Source organism: Oncorhynchus mykiss, chromosome 18 (genome assembly GCF_057628025.1).
Source record: "Oncorhynchus mykiss isolate SJ-2025 chromosome 18, ASM5762802v1, whole genome shotgun sequence".
Taxonomy (NCBI): Eukaryota; Metazoa; Chordata; class Actinopteri; order Salmoniformes; family Salmonidae; genus Oncorhynchus; species Oncorhynchus mykiss.
In genome coordinates, this window is record NC_143039.1 from 14,230,002 (window position 1) to 14,252,283 (window position 22,282).

Here is a 22,282-nt window from a genome sequence, read left to right on the forward strand (position 1 = left end):
TTTCCTTAATGAAAATTACAGACATATTGTTATATCTGAAGGGCTGTATAGGGAAGGGTTTTGTTTTGGTGTTGTTTATGCAACATGACAATAGGGTCAAGCAGCCCCGCCCCCGTCCTTATATATTGCGTCACATCATAGCGACACACTCCGATGCCAGAGACAGGGTCGATTTAAACAGTAAAAACATACAGGTACAGTGTGGTACTTTTACGCCCTTTTCTGTGTTTCGCTGACCCTACACAAATTATGTCTGTATTCCTTAATGATTGTAACATGTTACAGTCAAACAAAAGAGAACGCGAAGTGTTAAAACATGTTGTATTTACTAAGGAAGTCCATAGCATAGTTTGCCAGTGACAGGTTGTTAGCTTAGCATAAGTTGGCACAGTGTGGACTCACGCACCTGCCAAACCCAAACAGTTTGCGACTTATTGCTTGGTGGTATTTTCTTTCTATACTTACGTTCAATAATCCATACATCAATCAATACTTGATGGAAACACTTTAGTCCACAATTTTTGTTGAGTTGAATGTCAACGTTGGATTTGTTACTCAGCTAACAAGCTAACCTACAGCTAGCTCGTGTCAAAGCTAGCTAGCCTAGCATACCAAAGGTTACTGTGACTAACGTTATAGCTATGCTAACTAGATTATTTAGATCTGTGGCTCGCTAGCTACATCCATTAGCTTTAGCGTAGCTGATACATGGCTCAATGTTTTCCTATCAGTATAGCTATTAGCTGGGTAGGTAAAGTCACTTAATTGTTTGGAGGTTATTAGCTAACACGAATTGGCTAGCTAGTGCCTGCTAATAATATATCAAAACTAGCCAACGTTAGGTAGCTAGTTTTATTGCCACTACTGTGTGGCAAGTTTACTTGTTTGGGTGTCTAAATTGATTGAACTAACGTACGAGTGTAACTGCAACAGCGGTGTTTAGGCTACATCCTTCACTTGTGTTCAGTCGGATAATTATTTTATCTTCGGTGTCCGGGTTATCTAGGCAGTTAACTAAATCAAGGGAATTGAGGGGTTCCTGTGCTGATTTATATGACGAGTCCTTCTGTTGGTGCTGTTAGGTCTAGCACGTGGTAATCCTCAACTATCTTCTTAAAGGATTCTATCCCTTCTTGATTGTTGAGGGAACTGTGGTCCAGTGTTTCATTAATATATGAATAACTATAGTTACCACTACTGCCAATGCTACCCTAGTTATTAGAATGATCTGAACTTAGTGACCCTTGGTCAGATCAGAGTTAAAGGTGGGGACCTGTCTTGCCCTGCTAGAGTTGGTGCCTTGCTAGAGTCCGGAGGACAGCATGTGGTTGCTAACTTGCTGTCTCATTACTGTCAATGTTTACAAGTGTTGTTGAGGCTATTGAAATAAGTTACACACCGCTGACAAGATCAGTGAATGATCAAGTATGAACCGGTTCTGTTAACGAATTGAATCAATGCTTACATGGTCAGGTGTACTCAAATAGTCAGGTGTACTCACATGGTCAGGTGGATACGACCACCTATATTTCACTGAGTTAACTTTTCCTCTTTTCCAGTTTGGGACCAATATCATGGAGGCTGCAGGGTTCTGTGGAATGGAGGTGGCGACTCGGGGGCTAGTGGGGGGATCTGGCAGCAGCTCCCCTCCAGAGCTGGACAGCCCAGGTAGCCAGGAGCACCTGGGGATGTTTGAGCTGGTCAGTAGCTGCTGCAGTGAGGAGGTGAGAGGGGAGACTCCAGGGAGAGAGGACTGCCCCCTGGACCCCAACAATGCTGAACTGGACCCAGGCGGCGGCGGTGGTGGCAAGATCAAGGACCCAAAGGGATTGGGTAGGTTAACACGAGACTGTCGTTGCCTGTCTAACGCGTGTGAGGTAATATATGGAAACCACTGCATGCTGTCATGGTGATTTTAGCCAAGTTATTGAGAATGTCCCTTCCTCTTCAACCATGACAAGTGGTTGATCTCTTCACTTGTTGTTTTGTAACAGGAAAAGAGGTTATCTTACTGATGCAAGCCCTGACCACACTAGCCTCCCCAGAGGAGAAGTGGTTGATCTCTTCACTTGTTGTTTTGTAACAGGAAAAGAGGTTCTCTTACTGATGCAAGCCCTGACCACACTAGCCTCCCCAGAGGAGAAGTGGTTGATCTCTTCACTTGTTGTTTTGTAACAGGAAAAGAGGTTCTCTTACTGATGCAAGCCCTGACCACACTAGCCTTGCCAGAGGAGAAGTGGCTGATCTCTTCACTTGTTGTTTTGTAACAGGAAAAGAGGTTCTCTTACTGATGCAAGCCCTGACCACACTAGCCTCGCCAGAGGAGAAGCTGGCCGCTTTGTGCAAGAAGTATGCTGATTCGGTAAGAGCTGGAAGCCTCCACATGTCTATGCTGCTTTAAGGGATTATTTTCATCTAATAAATTGCAGTGGGCCAATTGCAGTGGGCCACTGCTAGTTGATCAGCTAAACATGTTCATCCCTATTTGTGTCTTGAGATTGTATACCCCGGGTTGTATTTATTAGTGCACATGATGGCAAAACTATTTTGCAACCGAAAGCAAAACGAGAATTTCTAATTACACCAATTCAGTTAGTTTTCTTCCATTTCCTGCCTAATGAACACTAACCAGGTCTCATTTGAATCTCTGTTCAAATGGTGTTTTGAGTATCATTACGCCTTTGTGTCCTGCGACAGCTTTGATTGATTGATTGATTGATTGACAGCTGGAGGAGAGCCGCAGTATACAGAAGCAGGTGAAGGTGCTGCAGAAGAAGCAGTCCCAGATGGTCAAAGAGAAGATCCACCTGCAGAGTGAACACAGCAAGGCCATCCTGTCACGCAGCAAGCTGGAGAGCCTCTGTAGGGAACTGCAGAGACACAATAAGACCCTCAAGGTAGGTAGTGAGGAGAGTCTGTCACGCAGCAAGCTGGAGAGCCTCTGTAGGGAACTGCAGAGACACAATAAGACCCTCAAGGTAGGTAGTGAGGAGAGTCTGTCAAGCAGCAAGCTGGAGAACCTCTGTAGGGAACTGCAGAGACACAATAAGACCCTCAAGGTAGGTAGTGAGGAGAGTCTGTCACGCAGCAAGCTGGAGAGCCTCTGTAGGGAACTGCAGAGACACAATAAGACCCTCAAGGTAGGTAGTGAGGAGAGTCTGTCACGCAGCAAGCTGGAGAGCCTCTGTAGGGAACTGCAGAGACACAATAAGACCCTCAAGGTAGGTAGTGAGGAGAGTCTGTAGGGAACTGCAGAGACACAATAAGACCCTCAAGGTAGGTAGTGAGGAGAGTCTGTCAAGCAGCAAGCTGGAGAACCTCTGTAGGGAACTGCAGAGACACAATAAGACCCTCAAGGTAGGTAGTGAGGAGAGTGTCACACAGCAAGTCAGTTAGTGGCTACTGTAAGCCTGTGTACTCATTGAACTACATATAGAATCATAGGATCTCTATGCTTGTATCAAATCACATTGTATTCATCACATGCTCTGAATACAACTGGACTTTACAGTGAAATGCTTGCTTACGGACCTTTCCCAACGATGTAGAGTAGCACAAATAAAACAGTAACTAACACGAGGAATGCAATTGAATCCACAAGAATGGAGCTTACATACAGGGAGTATTCAGGGGTTGGGTTCGATTTAGGTTTAAATTCAGTCAATTCCGGAAGTTCAGTCAATTCTCTTCATAGAAAATATTTGTTATGAATGAATACAATTTCAATAGAATTCATGAATTGAAAACAGAAGCAGTCCCAGATGGTCAAAGAGAAGATCCACCTGCAGAGTGAACACAGCAAGGCCATCCTGTCACGCAGCAAGCTGGAGAGCCTCTGTAGGGAACTGCAGAGACACAATAAGACCCTCAAGGTAGGTAGTGAGGAGAGTCTGTCACGCAGCAAGCTGGAGAGCCTCTGTAGGGAACTGCAGAGACACAATAAGACCCTCAAGGTAGGTAGTGAGGAGAGTCTGTCAAGCAGCAAGCTGGAGAACCTCTGTAGGGAACTGCAGAGACACAATAAGACCCTCAAGGTAGGTAGTGAGGAGAGTCTGTCACGCAGCAAGCTGGAGAGCCTCTGTAGGGAACTGCAGAGACACAATAAGACCCTCAAGGTAGGTAGTGAGGAGAGTCTGTCACGCAGCAAGCTGGAGAGCCTCTGTAGGGAACTGCAGAGACACAATAAGACCCTCAAGGTAGGTAGTGAGGAGAGTCTGTCAAGCAGCAAGCTGGAGAGCCTCTGTAGGGAACTGCAGAGACACAATAAGACCCTCAAGGTAGGTAGTGAGGAGAGTCTGTCAAGCAGCAAGCTGGAGAACCTCTGTAGGGAACTGCAGAGACACAATAAGACCCTCAAGGTAGGTAGTGAGGAGAGTCTGTCAAGCAGCAAGCTGGAGAACCTCTGTAGGGAACTGCAGAGACACAATAAGACCCTCAAGGTAGGTAGTGAGGAGAGTGTCACACAGCAAGTCAGTTAGTGGCTACTGTAAGCCTGTGTACTCATTGAACTACATATAGAATCATAGGATCTCTATGCTTGTATCAAATCACATTGTATTCATCACATGCTCTGAATACAACTGGACTTTACAGTGAAATGCTTGCTTACGGACCTTTCCCAACGATGTAGAGTAGCACAAATAAAACAGTAACTAACACGAGGAATGCAATTGAATCCACAAGAATGGAGCTTACATACAGGGAGTATTCAGGGGTTGGGTTCGATTTAGGTTTAAATTCAGTCAATTCCGGAAGTTCAGTCAATTCTCTTCATAGAAAATATTTGTTATGAATGAATACAATTTCAATAGAATTCATGAATTGAAAACAGAATTGACCCCATCCTTGTTACCATTGTTTTTTGCAAATTTACCGTTTTGCCATATCTCATGTCAGGATGACAACATGCAACGGTCCAGAGAGTATGAGGAGCATCGGAAGGAGGCCACCCTTCACTTCCAGATGACGCTGAACCAGATCGAGGTACAGATGGAACAGCACAACACTCACAACTCCAAGCTGCGCCAGGAGAACATGGAGCTGGCCCAGAAACTCAACAAACTCATCAAACAGTACGAGCTCAGGGAGGAGGTAGGAGGACGAGACGTACCTCTTTCTACTCTGTCTTTTCACATGCACACATTCTCTCTATTCCTCCCATTCTGTCTCTCTCTCCCCATCGTTCTCTCTCTCTCTACCCCTTCTGTCTCTCTCTCCCCATCGTTCTCTCTCTCTACCCCTTCTGTCTCTCTCTCCCCATCGTTCTCTCTCTCTCTACCCCTTCTGTCTCTCTCTCCCCCTCTCTCTCTCTACCCCTTCTGTCTCTCTCTCCCCCTCGCTCTCTCTACCCCTTCTGTCTCTCTCTCCCCCTCGTTCTCTCTCTACCCCTTCTGTCTCTTTAGTCAGGTGCCTATGGCCGACCTACAACATGTAGGAGCAGTCTGATTGGTGCTTTGATGAGACGATTACTTTTAGTGGGATTTAGTTTGGAATTGCCCCGATGAATCTTTTTTTACTAGGTGTATTTTTCAACATGTTAAATGCATTTAAGAGCCTCTGGAAATCTGACGCATGGAGGAAGTTCCATCTAGCTTTATCTCTGGTTTATACACGGTGTCCTGTCTGTCCCAGCATGGAGCATGGAGGAAGTTCCATCTAGCTTTATCTCTGGTTTATACACGGTGTCCTGTCTGTCCCAGCATGGAGCATGGAGGAAGTTCCATCTAGCTTTATCTCTGGTCTGTCCTGTCCTGTCCCCAGCATGGAGCATGGAGGAAGTTCCATCTAGCTTTATCTCTGGTCTGTCCTGTCTGTCCCCAGCACATTGACACAGTGTTCTTTCTGTCTGTCCCCAGCACATTGACACAGTGTTCTTTCTGTCTGTCCCCAGCACATTGACACGGTGTCCTGTCTGTCCCCAGCACATTGACACAGTGTTCTTTCTGTCTGTCCCCAGCACATTCACACAGTGTTCTTTCTGTCTGTCCCCAGCACATTGACACGGTGTCCTGTCTGTCCCCAGCACATTGACAAGGTGTTCTTTCTGTCTGTCCCCAGCACATTGACATGGTGTCCTGTCTGTCCCCAGCACATTGACAAGGTGTCCTGTCTGTCCCCAGCACATTGACAGGGTGTCCTGTCTGTCCCCAGCACATTGACATGGTGTCCTGTCTGTCCCCAGCACATTGACATGGTGTCCTGTCTGTCCCCAGCACATTGACATGGTGTCCTGTCTGTCCCAGCACATTGACAAGGTGTTCTGTCTGTCTGTCCCAGCACATTGACAAGGTGTCCTGTCTGTCTGTCCCAGCACATTGACAAGGTGTCCTGTCTGTCTGTCTGTCCCAGCACATTGACAGGGTGTCCTGTCTGTCCCCAGCACATTGACAAGGTGTCCTTTCTGTCTGTCCCCAGCACATTGACACGGTGTCCTGTCTGTCTGTCCCCAGCACATTGACACGGTGTCCTGTCTGTCTGTCCCCAGCACATTGACAAGGTGTCCTGTCTGTCTGTCCCCAGCACATTGACAAGGTGTCCTGTCTGTCTGTCCCCAGCACATTGACATGGTGTCCTGTCTGTCTGTCCCCAGCACATTGACATGGTGTCCTGTCTGTCCCCAGCACATTGACATGGTGTCCTGTCTGTCTGTCCCCAGCACATTGACATGGTGTCCTGTCTGTCCCCAGCACATTGACATGGTGTCCTGTCTGTCCCCAGCACATTGACAAGGTGTCCTTTCTGTCTGTCCCCAGCACATTGACACGGTGGTCTGTCTGTCCCCAGCACATTGACATGGTGTCCTGTCTGTCCCCAGCACATTGACATGGTGTCCTGTCTGTCCCCAGCACATTGACATGGTGTCCTGTCTGTCCCAGCACATTGACAAGGTGTCCTGTCTGTCTGTCCCAGCACATTGACAAGGTGTCCTGTCTGTCTGTCCCAGCACATTGACAAGGTGTCCTGTCTGTCTGTCTGTCCCCAGCACATTGACAGGGTGTCCTGTCTGTCCCCAGCACATTGACAAGGTGTCCTTTCTGTCTGTCCCCAGCACATTGACACGGTGTCCTGTCTGTCTGTCCCCAGCACATTGACACGGTGTCCTGTCTGTCTGTCCCCAGCACATTGACAAGGTGTCCTGTCTGTCTGTCCCCAGCACATTGACAAGGTGTCCTGTCTGTCTGTCCCCAGCACATTGACATGGTGTCCTGTCTGTCTGTCCCCAGCACATTGACATGGTGTCCTGTCTGTCTGTCCCCAGCACATTGACATGGTGTCCTGTCTGTCCCCAGCACATTGACATGGTGTCCTGTCTGTCTGTCCCCAGCACATTGACATGGTGTCCTGTCTGTCCCCAGCACATTGACATGGTGTCCTGTCTGTCCCCAGCACATTGACAAGGTGTCCTTTCTGTCTGTCCCCAGCACATTGACACGGTGGTCTGTCTGTCCCCAGCACATTGACATGGTGTCCTGTCTGTCCCCAGCACATTGACATGGTGTCCTGTCTGTCCCCAGCACATTGACAAGGTGTCCTTTCTGTCTGTCCCCAGCACATTGACACGGTGGTCTGTCTGTCCCCAGCACATTGACACGGTGTCCTTTCTGTCTGTCCCCAGCACATTGACAAGGTGTCCTTTCTGTCTGTCCCCAGCACATTGACAAGGTGTCCTGTCTGTCTGTCCCCAGCACATTGACATGGTGTCCTGTCTGTCTGTCCCCAGCACATTGACATGGTGTCCTGTCTGTCTGTCCCCAGCACATTGACATGGTGTCCTGTCTGTCTGTCCCCAGCACATTGACATGGTGTCCTGTCTGTCCCCAGGACATTGACATGGTGTCCTGTCTGTCCCCAGCACATTGACATGGTGTCCTGTCTGTCCCCAGCACATTGACATGGTGTCCTGTCTGTCCCCAGCACATTGACATGGTGTCCTGTCTGTCCCCAGCACATTGACATGGTGTCCTGTCTGTCCCCAGCACATTGACATGGTGTCCTGTCTGTCTGTCCCCAGCACATTGACAAGGTGTCCTTTCTGTCTGTCCCCAGCACATTGACACGGTGGTCTGTCTGTCTGTCCCCAGCACATTGACACGGTGTCCTTTCTGTCTGTCCCCAGCACATTGACAAGGTGTCCTTTCTGTCTGTCCCCAGCACATTGACATGGTGTCCTGTCTGTCCCCAGCACATTGACATGGTGTCCTGTCTGTCCCCAGCACATTGACATGGTGTCCTGTCTGTCTGTCCCCAGCACATTGACATGGTGTCCTGTCTGTCTGTCCCCAGCACATTGACATGGTGTCCTGTCTGTCTGTCCCCAGCACATTGACATGGTGTCCTGTCTGTCTGTCCCCAGCACATTGACACGGTGGTCTGTCTGTCTGTCCCCAGCACATTGACACGGTGGTCTGTCTGTCTGTCCCCAGCACATTGACAAGGTGTCCTTTCTGTCTGTCCCCAGCACATTGACAAGGTGTCCTTTCTGTCTGTCCCCAGCACATTGACAAGGTGTTCTGTCTGTCTGTCCCCAGCACATTGACATGGTGTCCTGTCTGTCTGTGTCCCCAGCACATTGACATGGTGTCCTGTCTGTCTGTGTCCCCAGCACATTGACATGGTGTCCTGTCTGTCTGTGTCCCCAGCACATTGACAAGGTGTTCTGTCTGTCTGTGTCCCCAGCACATTGACAAGGTGTTCTGTCTGTCTGTCTGTGTCCCCAGCACATTGACAAGGTGTTCTGTCTGTCTGTCTGTCCCCAGCACATTGACAAGGTGTTCTGTCTGTCTGTCTGTGTCCCCAGCACATTGACAAGGTGTTCTGTCTGTCTGTCCCCAGCACATTGACAAGGTGTTCTGTCTGTCTGTCTGTCCCCAGCACATTGACAAGGTGTTCTGTCTGTCTGTCCCCAGCACATTGACAAGGTGTTCTGTCTGTCTGTCTGTCTGTCCCCAGCACATTGACAAGGTGTTCTGTCTGTCTGTCTGTCCCCAGCACATTGACAAGGTGTTCTGTCTGTCTGTCTGTGTCCCCAGCACATTGACAAGGTGTTCTGTCTGTCTGTCCCCAGCACATTGACAAGGTGTTCTGTCTGTCTGTCTGTCCCCAGCACATTGACAAGGTGTTCTGTCTGTCTGTCCCCAGCACATTGACAAGGTGTTCTGTCTGTCTGTCCCCAGCACATTGACAAGGTGTTCTGTCTGTCTGTCTGTCTGTGTCCCCAGCACATTGACAAGGTGTTCTGTCTGTCTGTCTGTGTCCCCAGCACATTGACAAGGTGTTCTGTCTGTCTGTCTGTGTCCCCAGCACATTGACAAGGTGTTCTGTCTGTCTGTCTGTGTCCCCAGCACATTGACAAGGTGTTCTGTCTGTCTGTCTGTGTCCCCAGCACATTGACAAGGTGTTCTGTCTGTCTGTCTGTGTCCCCAGCACATTGACAAGGTGTTCTGTCTGTCTGTCTGTCTGTGTCCCCAGCACATTGACAAGGTGTTCTGTCTGTCTGTCTGTGTCCCCAGCACATTGACAAGGTGTTCAAGCACAAGGAGAAGCAGCAGCAGTTGGTGGATGCCAAGCTCCAGAGGACAGCTGAGCTGATGAGAGAGTTGGAGGGGAAGCAGCAGAGAGAGAGAGACTTTGTGAGTCCCACTGCCATGGGTTGTTATGATGATGCTCTAGCTAGCTACAAATAACTGGAGGGTTGTGTTCCATTGGGGAAAACAACTGAAAACATTTTTCAATTGCAACTTAAAATGAGGTCCAGGTGCCTAATGAACACAACCCAGGACACTGTGTTTCTCTCTAATAACTGGACGTGAGTGACCGTTGTCTGTTTGCGTTGACTCATTGATTTTATCGGTTGTCTGTTTGCGTTGACTCATTGATTGTATCGGTTGTCTGTTTGCGTTGACTCATTGATTTTATCGGTTGTCTGTTTGCGTTGACTCATTGATTGTATCGGTTGTCTGTTTGTCAGAAGTTGTGACCATTTCCCGTCTCCTGTTCAGCTCCTGAAAGACGCCACAGAGTGGAGACATGAATGTGAGCTGTTGAAGGAACAGGAGACGCAGCTCAAACAGCAGGTAACTAGCTGCCTTTTCCTTCCCTGTTCTGGCAGTCAGTTTATATGGAGGGGGACTGTATATGACTGTGTTTATATGGAGGGGGACTGTATGTGAATGTGTTTATACGGAGGGTGACTGTATGTGACTGTGTTTATATGGAGGGTGACTGTATGTGAATGTGTTTTATACGGAGGGTGACTGTGTGTGAATGTGTTTATATGGAGGGTGACTGTATATGAATGTGTTTATATGGAGGGTGACTGTATATGAATGTGTTTATATGGAGGGTGACTGTATATGAATGTGTTTATATGGAGGGTGACTGTATATGAATGTGTTTATATGGAGGGTGACTGTATGTGAATGTGTGTTTATATGGAGGGTGACTGTATGTGAATGTGTGTTTATATGGAGGGTGACTGTATGTGAATGTGTGTTTATATGGAGGGTGACTGTATGTGTATATACAGTTAAGTCGGAAGTTTACATGCACCTTAGCCAACTACATTTAAACTCAGTTTTTTACAATTCCTGACATTTAATCCAGGTATAAATTCCCTGTTTTAGGTCAGTTAGGATCACCACTTTATTTTAAGAATGTGGAATGTCAGAATAATAGTAGTAATAGTTTTCATTTCTTTCATCACATTCCCAGTGGGTCAGAAGTTTACATACACTAAATTAGTATTTGGTAGCATTGCCTTAAAATTGTTTAACCTGTTGAGTCTATAGGGGCGCTATTTCATTATTGGATAAAAAAACGTGCCCGTTTTATGCGCAATATTATGTCACGAAAAGATGCTCGACTATGCATATAATTGACAGCTTTGGAAAGAAAACAGTCTAACGTTTCCAAAACTGCAAAGATATTATCTGTGAGTGCCACAGAACTCATGCTACAGGCGAAACCAAGATGAAACTTCAAACAGGAAATGAGCAGAATTTCTGAAGCTCTGTTTTCCAATGTCTCCTTATATGGCTGTGAATGCACCAGGAACGAGCCTGCGCTTTCTGTCGTTTCTTCAAGATGTCTGCAGCATTGTGACGTATTTGTAGGCATATCATTGGAAGATTGGCCATAAGAGACTACATTTTCCAGGGGTCCGCCCGGTGTCCTTTGTCTAAATTGGTGCGTAATCTTCAGTTGCGGGCATTTTCTCCTGGGATTCAGGACAGAAAGCACACTTCCACTAACGATATATCATCGAAGAGATATGTAAAAAAACACCTTGAGGATTGGTTCTAAACAACGTTTGCCATGTTTCAGTCAATATTATGGAGTTAATTTGGAAAAAAGTTTGGCGTTTTGATGACTGGATTTTCGAGTTTTTTTGGTTGCCAAACGTCACGCACCAAACAGAGCGATTTCTCCTAAACAAATAATCTTTCAGGAAAAACTGAACATTTGCTATCTAACAGAGTCTCTTCATTAAAAACATCTGAAGTTCTTCAAAGGTAAATGATTTTATTTGAATGCTTTTCTGGTTTTTGTGAAAATGTTGCCTGCTGAATGCTAATGCTAACGCTAAATGCTACGCTAGCTAGCTACTGTTACACAAATTATTGTTTTCCTATGGTTGAGAAGCATATTTTGAAGATCTGAGATGACAGTGTTGTTAACAAAAGGCTAAGCTTGAGAGCTAGCATATTTATTTCATTTCATTTGCGATTTTCATGAATAGTTAACGTTGCGTTATGGTAATGAGCTTCAGGCTGTATTCACGATCCCGGATCCGGGATGGCTAAGTGCAACTGGTTTTAACTTGGGAAAAATGTTTTGGGTAGCCTTCCACAAGCTTCCCACAATAAATTGGGTGAATTTTGGCCCGTTCCTCTTGACAGAACTGGTGTAACTGAGTCAGGTTTGTAGGCCTCCTTGCTCGCACACGCTTTTTCAGTTCTGCCCACAAATTGTCTATGGGATTGAGGCCAGGGCTTTGTGATGGCCACTCCAATACCTTGACTTTGTTGTCTTTAAGCTATTTTGACACAACTTTGGAAGCATGCTTGGGGTCATTGTCAATTTGGAAGACCCATTTGCAACCACATCATTTTCCCTCCATGATTCCGTTTATTTTGTGAAATGCACCAGTCCCTCCTGCAGCAAAGCACCCCAACAACATGATACTGCCACCCCCATGCTTCACGGTTGGGATGGTGTTCTTCGGCTTGCAAGCCTCCCCTTTTTCCTCCAAACATAACAATGGTCATTATGGCAAACAGTTATATTTTTGTTTCGTCAGACCAGGGGACATTTCTCCAAAAAGTATGATCTCTGTCCCTATGTGCAGTTGCAAACTGTAGTCTGGCTTTTTATGGCGGTTTTGGAGCAGTGGCTTCTTTCTTGCTGACTGGCCTTTCAGGTTATGTCGATATAGGACTCGTTTTACTGTGGATGTAGATACTTTTGTACCTGTTTCCTCCAGCATCTTCACAAGGTCCTTTGCTGTTGTTCTGGAATTGATTTGCACTTTTCGCACCAAAGTTAGTTCATCTCTAGGAGACAGAACACGTCTCCTTCCTGAGCAGTATGACGGCTGCGTGGTCCCATGGTGTTTATACTTGCGTACTATTTTTTGTACAGATGAACGTGGTACCTTCAGGCGTTTGGAAATTGTTCCCAAGGAAGAACCAGACTTGTGGAGGTCCACAATTTCTTTTCTGAGGTCTTGGCTGATATCTTTAGATTGTCACATGATGTCAAGCAAAGAGGCACTGAGTTTGAAGGTAGGCCTTGAAATACATCCACAGGTACACCCCCAATTGACTCAAATAATGTAAATTAGCCTATCAGAAGCTTCTAAAGCCATGACATAATTTTCTGGAATTTTCCAAGATGTTTAAAGGCACAGTCAACTTAGTGTATGTAAACTTCTGACCCACTGGAATTGTGATACAGTGAAATAATCTGTCTGTAAACAATTGTTGGAAAAAATTACTTGTCATGCACAAAGTAGATGTCGTAACCGACTTGCCAAAACGATAGTTTGTTGACGAGACATTTGGGGAGTGGTTGAAAAACGAGTTTTAATGACTCCAACCTAAGTTTATGTAAACTTCGGACTTCAACTGTATATGGATGGTAACTGTACATTAATGTGTATATATATATATATATGGTGTGGGGTGGCATTTCTTTGGGGGGCCGCACAGCCCTCCATGTGCTCGCCAGAGTTAGCCTGACTGCCATTGGGTACCGAAATGAGATCCTCAGACCCCTTGTGAGACCATATGCTGGTGCGGTGGCCCTGGGTTCCTCCTAATTCAAGACAATGTGGCTGGAGTGTGTCAGCAGTTCCTGCAAGAGGAAGGCATTGACGCTATGGACTGGCCCGCCCGTTCCCCAGACCTGAATCCAATTGAGCACATCTGGGACATCATGTCTCGCTCCATCCACCAACGCCATGTTGCACCACAGACTGTCCAGGAATTGGCGGATGCTTTAGTCCAGGTCTGGGAGGAGATCCCTCAGGAGACCATCCACCACCTCATCAGGAGCATGCCCAGGCTTTGTAGGGAGGTCATACAGGCACGTGGAGGCCACACACACTACTGAGCCTCATTTTGACTTGTTTTAAGGACATTACATCAAAGTTGGATCAGCCTGTAGTGTGGTTTTCCACTTTAATTTTGAGTGTGACTCCAAATCCAGACCTCCATGGGTTGATAAATTTGATTTCCATTGATCATTTTTGTGTGATTTTGTTGTCAGCACATTCAACTATGTAAAGAAAAAGTATTTAATAAGAATATTTCATTCATTCAGATCTAGGATGTGTTATTTTAGTGTTCCCTTTATTTTTTTGAGCAGTATGTGTGTGTATGTATGTATGTATGTATGTATGTATGTATGTATGTATGTATGTATGTATGTATGTATGTATGTATGTATGTATGTATGTATGTATACAGTGCCTTGTGAAAGTATCCGGCCCCCTTGAACTTTGCGACCTTTTGCCACATTTCAGGCTTCAAACATAAAGATATAAAACTGTATTTTTTTGTGAAGAATCAACAACAAGTGGGACACAATCATGAAGTGGAACGACATTTATTGGATATTTCAAACTTTTTTAACAAATCAAAAACTGAAAAACTGGGCGTTTAAAATTATTCAGCCCCTTTACTTTCAGTGCAGCAAACTCTCTCCAGAAGTTCAGTGAGGATCTCTGAATGATCCAATGTTGACCTAAATGACTAATGATGATAAATACAATCCACCTGTGTGTAATCAAGTCTCCGTATAAATGCACCTGCACTGTGATAGTCTCAGAGGTCCGTCAAAAGCGCAGAGAGCATCATGAAGAACAAGGAACACACCAGGCAGGTCCGAGATACTGTTGTGAAGAAGTTTAAAGCCGGATTTGGATACAAAAAGATTTCCCAAGCTTTAAACATCCCAAGGAGTACTGTGCAAGCGATAATATTGAAATGGAAGGAGTATCAGACCACTGCAAATCTACCAAGACCTGGCCGTCCCTCTAAACTTTCAGCTCATACAAGGAGAAGACTGATCAGAGATGCAGCCAAGAGGCCCATGATCACTCTGGATGAACTGCAGAGATCTACAGCTGAGGTGGGAGACTCTGTCCATAGGACAACAATCAGTCGTATATTGCACAAATCTGGCCTTTATGGAAGAGTGGCAAGAAGAAAGCCATTTCTTAAAGATATCCATAAAAAGTGTTGTTTAAAGTTTGCCACAAGCCACCTGGGAGACACACCAAACATGTGGAAGAAGGTGCTCTGGTCAGATGAAACCAAAATTGAACTTTTTGGCAACAATGCAAAACGTTATGTTTGGCGTAAAAGCAACACAGCTCATCACCCTGAACGCACCATCCCCACTGTCAAACATGGTGGTGGCAGCATCATGGTTTGGGCCTGCTTTTCTTCAGCAGGGACAGGGAAAATTGTTAAAATTGATGGGAAGATGGATGGAGCCAAATACAGGACCATTCTGGAGGAAAACCTGATGGAGTCTGCAAAAGACCTGAGACTGGGACGGAGATTTGTCTTCCAACAAGACAATGATCCAAAACATAAAGCAAAATCTACAATGGAATGGTTCAAAAATAAACATATCCAGGTGTTAGAATGGCCAAGTCAAAGTCCAGACCTGAATCCAATCAAGAATCTGTGGAAAGAACTGAAAACTGCTGTTCACAAATGCTCTCCATCCAACCTCACTGAGCTCGAGCTGTTTTGCAAGGAGGAATGGGAAAAAATTTCAGTCTCTCGATGTGCAAAACTGATAGAGACATACCCCAAGCGACTTACAGCTGTAATCGCAGCAAAAGGTGGCGCTACAAAGTATTAACTTAAGGGGGCTGAATAATTTTGCACGCCCAATTTTTCAGTTTTTGATTTGTTAAAAAAGTTTGAAATATCCAATAAATGTCGTTCCACTTCATGATTGTGTCCCACTTGTTGTTGATTCTTCACAAAAAAATACAGTTTTATATCTTTATGTTTGAAGCCTGAAATGTGGCAAAAGGTCGCAAAGTTCAAGGGGGCCGAATACTTTCGCAAGGCACTGTATATGTATATATGTATGTGTGTGTATGTATGTATGTATGTATGTATGTATGTATGTATGTGTGTATATATATATATATATATATATAAGGTTGACTTTATGTTAATGTGTATATATTTGCAGGGTAACTGTGTTCATGTGTATATATTTGCAGGGTGACTGTGTTCATGTGTATATATTTGCAGGGTAACTGTGTTCATGTGTATATATTTGCAGGGTGACTGTGTGTACATGTGTATATATTTGCAGGGTGACTGTGTTCATGTGTATATATTTGCAGGGTGACTGTGTGTACATGTGTATATATTTGCAGGGTGACTGTGTTCATGTGTATATATTTGCAGGGTGACTGTGTGTACATGTGTATATATTTGCAGGGTGACTGTGTTCATGTGTATATATTTGCAGGGTGACTGTGTGTACATGTGTATATATTTGCAGGGTGACTGTGTTCATGTGTATATATTTGCAGGGTGACTGTGTGTACATGTGTATATATTTGCAGGGTGACTGTGTTCATGTGTATATATTTGCAGGGTGACTGTGTACATGTGTATATATTTGCAGGGTGACTGTGTTCATGTGTATATATTTGCAGGGTGACTGTGTGTACATGTGTATATATTTGCAGGGTGACTGTGTGTACATGTGTATATATTTGCAGGGTGACTGTGTACATGTGTATATATTTGCAGGGTGACTGTGTACATGTGTATATATTTGCAGGGTGACTGTGTACATGTGTATATATTTGCAGGGTGACTGTGTACATGTGTATATATTTGCAGGGTGACTGTGTACATGTGTATATATTTGCAGGGTGACTGTGTTCATGTGTATATATTTGCAGGGTGACTGTGTTCATGTGTATATATTTGCAGGGTGACTGTGTACATGTGTATATATTTGCAGGGTGACTGTGTGTACATGTGTATATATTTGCAGGGTGACTGTGTGTACATGTGTATATATTTGCAGGGTGACTGTGTGTACATGTGTATATATTTGCAGGGTGACTGTGTGTACATGTGTATATATTTGCAGGGTGACTGTGTACATGTGTATATATTTGCAGGGTGACTGTGTACATGTGTATATATTTGCAGGGAACTGTGTTCATGTGTATATATTTGCATGGTGACTGTGTTCATGTGTATATATTTGCAGGGTGACTGTGTTCATGTGTATATATTTGCAGGGTGACTGTGTGTACATGTGTATATATTTGCAGGGTGACTGTGTGTACATGTGTATATATTTGCAGGGTGACTGTGTGTACATGTGTATATATTTGCAGGGTGACTGTGTGTACATGTGTATATATTTGCAGGGTGACTGTGTGTACATGTGTATATATTTGCAGGGTGACTGTGTGTACATGTGTATATATTTGCAGGGTGACTGTGTGTACATGTGTATATATTTGCAGGGTGACTGTGTGTACATGTGTATATATTTGCAGGGTGACTGTGTGTACATGTGTATATATTTGCAGGGTGACTGTGTGTACATGTGTATATATTTGCAGGGTGACTGTGTGTACATGTGTATATATTTGCAGGGTGACTGTGTGTACATGTGTATATATTTGCAGGGTGACTGTGTGTACATGTGTATATATTTGCAGGGTGACTGTGTTCATGTGTATATATTTGCAGGGTGACTGTGTTCATGTGTATATATTTGCAGGGTGACTGTGTGTACATGTGTATATATTTGCAGGGTGACTGTGTGTACATGTGTATATATTTGCAGGGTGACTGTGTACATGTGTATATATTTGCAGGGTGACTGTGTGTACATGTGTATATATTTGCAGGGTGACTGTGTGTACATGTGTATATATTTGCAGGGTGACTGTGTGTACATGTGTATATATTTGCAGGGTGACTGTTCATGTGTATATATTTGCAGTGTGTACATGTGTATATATTTGCAGGGTGACTGTGTTCATGTGTTTTGTGATTTGTAGCTCTCTTTGTACATGGACAAGTTTGAGGAATTCCAGACCACTCTGGCGAAAAGCAACGAGGTGTTCACTACCTTCAGACAGGAGATGGAGAAGGTTTGGAACTGAACATTTAACACCAAACACTTTCTTTGGTATATAGCTGGGAGGGTTTAGGTCTGTAGACCTCTCTCTAGCTGGGAGGGTTTAGGTCTGTCGACAGACCTCTCTCTAGCTGGGAGGGTTTAGGTCTGTCGACAGACCTCTCTCTAGCTGGGAGGGTTTAGGTCTGTCGACAGACCTCTCTCTAGCTGGGAGGGTTTAGGTCTGTCGACAGACCTCTCTCTAGCTGGGAGGGTTTAGGTCTGTCGACAGACCTCTCTCTAGCTGGGAGGGTTTAGGTCTGTCGACAGACCTCCCTCTAGCTGGGAGGGTTTAGGTCTGTCGACAGACCTCCCTCTAGCTGGGAGGGTTTAGGTCTGTCGACAGACCTCTCTGTAGCTGGGAGGGTTTAGGTCTGTCGACAGACCTCCCTCTAGCTGGGAGGGTTTAGATCTGTCGACAGACCTCTCTGTAGCTGGGAGGGTTTAGGTCTGTCGACAGACCTCCCTCTAGCTGGGAGGGTTTAGATCTGTCGACAGACCTCCCTGTAGCTGGGAGGGTTTAGATCTGTCGACAGACCTCCCTGTAGCTGGGAGGGTTTAGGTCTGTCGACCTCTCTGTAGCTCTGATCTTTTTTCTGTTCTCCAGATGACCAAGAAGATCAAGAAGCTGGAGAAGGAGACGACTCTGTGGAGAACGAAGTGGGAGACCAACAACCAGGCTCTGCTACAGATGGCTGAGGAGGTGAGATGAGAAACTCTCCCAGAGGGCCGTCTTACTTTATCATTTACTAATAGCAGCAGACGTTTAAGAATATTTTGTACTGTAACATTTCACAAAGTATCTCAGTGAATGATGTCACCTAATTGTAGAATATCTGATGTTGAATGTCGTTGGCTGTTTGTCCTCTCCAGAAGACACTGCGGGACAAACATTACAAGGGCCTGCATGGGAAGCTGGAGTGCCTGGAGAAACTGTGCCGGGCTTTGCAGAAGGAGAGGGACGACCTCACCACCAAACTGGGAGAGGAGGAGGAGGGGACGGGACCTCCAGACCCCCAGCCCAGCCAGGAGTCTACCCAGGATGAGATGTCTCCGCCTGGGAGGGGGGAAGAGACGCAGCCCCTTACTACCCCTGAACTGGAGCTAGAGTCCTCCACCACAGAGCAACTTGACAACTGAGCCACTAACCCCCTCTGCCTTTTGGGGGGTGTATTTGAATACAGTATATCTTTTTTTGTGTGTTAAAGTTTATAATTAAGATTAAAATGACTGCATTATTACCAATGAATATAATACTTTTTGCCCTGACTGTACATTGTAAAACTGGGCTTTGTGGTGAGCACAAGGCTCCCCCCTTTTCTACCACATTTGTATTTTCTTAGATGATTGTCTTCATGCTGTTGGTCAGTTACAGGGCTGTTGTTCAGCAGCTTTCTCGTGGTCAGTTACAGGGCTGTTGTTCAGCAGCTTTCTCGTGGTCAGTCGCAGGGCTGTTGTTCAGCAGCTTTCTCGTGGTCAGTCGCAGGGCTGTTGTTCAGCAGCTTTCTCGTGGTCAGTCGCAGGGCTGTTGTTCAGCAGCTTTCTCGTGGTCAGTCGCAGGGCTGTTGTTCAGCAGCTTTCTCGTGGTCAGTCGCAGGGCTGTTGTTCAGCAGCTTTCTCGTGGTCAGTCACAGGGCTGTTGTTCAGCAGCTTTCTCGTGGTCAGTCACAGGGCTGTTGTTCAGCAGCTTTCTCGTGGCCAGTCACAGGGCTGTTGTTCAGCAGCTTTCCCGTGGTCAGTCACAGGGCTGTTGTTCAGCAGCTTTCTCGTGGCCAGTCACAGGGCTGTTGTTCAGCAGCTTTCTCGTGGTCAGTCACAGGGCTGTTGTTCAGCAGCTTTCTCGTGGCCAGTCACAGGGCTGTTGTTCAGCAGCTTTCCCGTGGTCAGTCACGGGGCTGTTGTTCAGCAGCTTTCTCGTGGCCAGTCACAGGGCTGTTGTTCAGCAGCTTTCCCGTGGTCAGTCACGGGGCTGTTGTTCAGCAGCTTTCCAGTTGGACTAAAATTATACTTTCTCCCGTCTCCCAATTTCCTCTACAGTCTGACACGTCTCTGTGCTGCTTTCTTCCATTGAAAAATCTATATTTTGGAGCTGTGGAATTGTAGTCAGATTAAATCTCTTTTAGAACTCTTAACAGTGTTCAGATTAAATATCTTTTGAACTGATATTGTAGTGGGATTTAAATTCTATCATATGCATATTGCTATATTGAAGTAGCCTTGTTGCATCGTCGTGACTAACTGAATCTAATCTCTGTCTAGGACCAGAAATAGCAGGGCATTGTACAGTAGAAGAGTTGCAAACATACAATGTTTATCTCAGAGCAGGTACCATAGATTTACTAGGATGGGAATTCCCAGTTAAGTCAATGTAACATGATTGGTTGACTTGTATTTCTATGGCTGGGCCATTTCAGTCGTTGGCTTGTCGTGATGGAATCTACTGGCTTTCTAATACCTCAGCACTGGTGTTTAGTTTCAGTCAAGTCTCCTTTCTGAAGCACCTGGGACTTGAAAAGGAACATCCCTGTCCTTTTAACATAAGAGACTGAGTCTAAAGGGTTCAATCTGTTCAGCTTTGACCAAGATGCCATGCAGTCAACAGACAGCACGTTCAGTCATTGTAGGTTCCCAGTTTCTACAGGAGGACCCCTGGTTCTGATGCTGCTGTATCTACAGGCTTTCCTGGTTTGTAATTCCAGTAGCCTGGCCCCAGATCTGTGTGTTGTCTGGTCCAACTTGACAAACAGCCTGGTCCCAGGTCTATTGTGCTATCATTCCAATACGCCAAGGGCCAAACTGTTCTCCAGCTCTCCTTAACTGATACCTCCACATGGAGAGAGGGGGGCATTCGGTTCAATTTACCCAATGGTTAAGGGCTCACTGGGTCATTTACCCAATGGTTAAGGGCTCACAATGTAATTGTACTTCTGTGTGATCATTTGGTTGGAGAAGTCAGTGAGGCACTTTACTGCAGACACTGTGGGCCTTCAGGAACTGGGTCTGCTTGGTAACTTGGTTGTTCCAGACCAGTGAACACTTTACTGTGGGCCTTCAGGAACTGGGTCTGCTTGGTAACTTGGTTGTTCCAGACCAGTGAACACTTTACTGCAGACACTGTGGGCCTTCAGGAACTGGGTCTGCTTGGTAACTTGGTTGTTCCAGACCAGTGAACACTTTACTGTGGGCCTTCAGGAACTGGGTCTGCTTGGTAACTTGGTTGTTCCAGACCAGTGAACACTTTACTGCAGACACTGTGGGTCTTCAGGAACTGGGTCTGCTTGGTAACTTGGTTGTTCCAGACCAGTGAACACTTTACTGCAGACACTGTGGGTCTTCAGGAACTGGGTCTGCTTGGTAACTTGGTTGTTCCAGACCAGTGAACACTTTACTGCAGACACTGTGGGCCTTCAGGAACTGGGTCTGCTTGGTAACTTGGTTGTTCCAGACCAGTGAACACTTTACTGTGGGCCTTCAGGAACTGGGTCTGCTTGGTAACTTGGTTGTTCCAGACCAGTGAACACTTTACTGCAGACACTGTGGGTCTTCAGGAACTGGGTCTGCTTGGTAACTTGGTTGTGTTCCAGACCAGTGAACATTTATATGGGACGTGATGTTTCTTGGGCTCCAAATAGGCTTCTTTCTATTCCTTATGTCTTGTTTATAGACAGAAATTGGTTTTTATTTCTGGAAGCAAAAATACAGAACAAAAAAATACATGGATTTATAAGGTGTCTTTTCATATTGTACTTTATACTGGAAAAACATGTGATTTGCTATTTTTTTTTTTATACAAACGAAAAGTATAATTCAAACACGATGCGAATGTTCACTAAGAACTTATTTGGCATTGGAGATACTTGCCGACAATGTGAAAGAAATGTAACCAGTCTCTTGTAATGAGAATGATGGTGGTTTTGGGCCCCAGGTCAGGGTTGTGTTCATTAGGCATCAAACAAGAAAACAAAATGAAACTGGGTTCAATCACTGGAAACTGTTTCCAGCTGAAAAATATTTAAACCGTGAACGGATGCGTGCCCTAATAAACATTACCCAGGTTCCCCTACTGGCCCGATCACCCTGTCATCGACCTAGAAACCTCAGATATCACCAGCGTACGTTGTCTTGTTTTCTTGTGAAGTCATAAGGATGTAATTCAGAGCACAGCCCCTGAAGTTAAACGTGAATGTTAAGATGGGTCCAAGCCAGTTTGGGGGGGAGGGGGTATCTTAACCCCCTCAAGTCTAAATCAAGTTCAATACTTTACTGTGTGATGTGGTGCAGGCCAGTTGGATGTAGCCAGAGTCCATCTGCTTGGGCTGTTATGCCAACTCATTGTTTGGCTTGACTGACAGCAATGAAGTAGGCAAAACACCACAAACAGACTGGCGCTCAGGCTGTTGTGATGCCCGCCAGTTAAACTCAGGTTACGTAAAAGACATCTACCTCGGGCAGGTGAGAACTGTGAAAGCAGAGCTAGTTCATGTTCAGAAAGCTTTGAGCCCACATTCCCCTTTTATAAGATTGTGAAATGTTCTTATAGTCCCGTCTCTCACTTTTCAATAAACTATTTTGTAGAATTTCACAACTTGGTTGTCGT

General features: G+C 45.4%; 1 protein-coding gene across 3 annotated transcripts; it reads left to right on the plus strand.

Annotated features, from left to right (window-relative positions):
- The first annotated feature begins 118 nt into the window (after positions 1 to 118).
- Positions 119 to 22,267, plus strand: txlng (taxilin gamma). 3 transcript variants are annotated; one of them, XM_036951536.2, is made up of 10 exons: positions 119 to 194; positions 1,560 to 1,833; positions 2,271 to 2,362; positions 2,727 to 2,897; positions 4,897 to 5,091; positions 9,510 to 9,629; positions 9,999 to 10,073; positions 17,567 to 17,659; positions 18,293 to 18,388; positions 18,559 to 22,267. In XM_036951536.2, the coding sequence occupies exons 2-10, from the start codon at positions 1,575 to 1,577 to the stop codon at positions 18,823 to 18,825; spliced, it is 1,368 nt and encodes a 455-aa protein (XP_036807431.2). In that variant the 5' UTR covers positions 119 to 194; positions 1,560 to 1,574; the 3' UTR covers positions 18,826 to 22,267. The 3 variants fall into 3 exon arrangements, with proteins under 3 accessions (XP_036807431.2, XP_036807434.1, XP_036807432.2); XM_036951539.2 differs by lacking the exon at positions 119 to 194 and adding an exon at positions 364 to 444; XM_036951537.2 differs by lacking the exons at positions 119 to 194; positions 1,560 to 1,833; positions 2,271 to 2,362; positions 2,727 to 2,897 and adding an exon at positions 3,730 to 3,872.
- Positions 22,268 to 22,282: the final 15 nt, after the last annotated feature.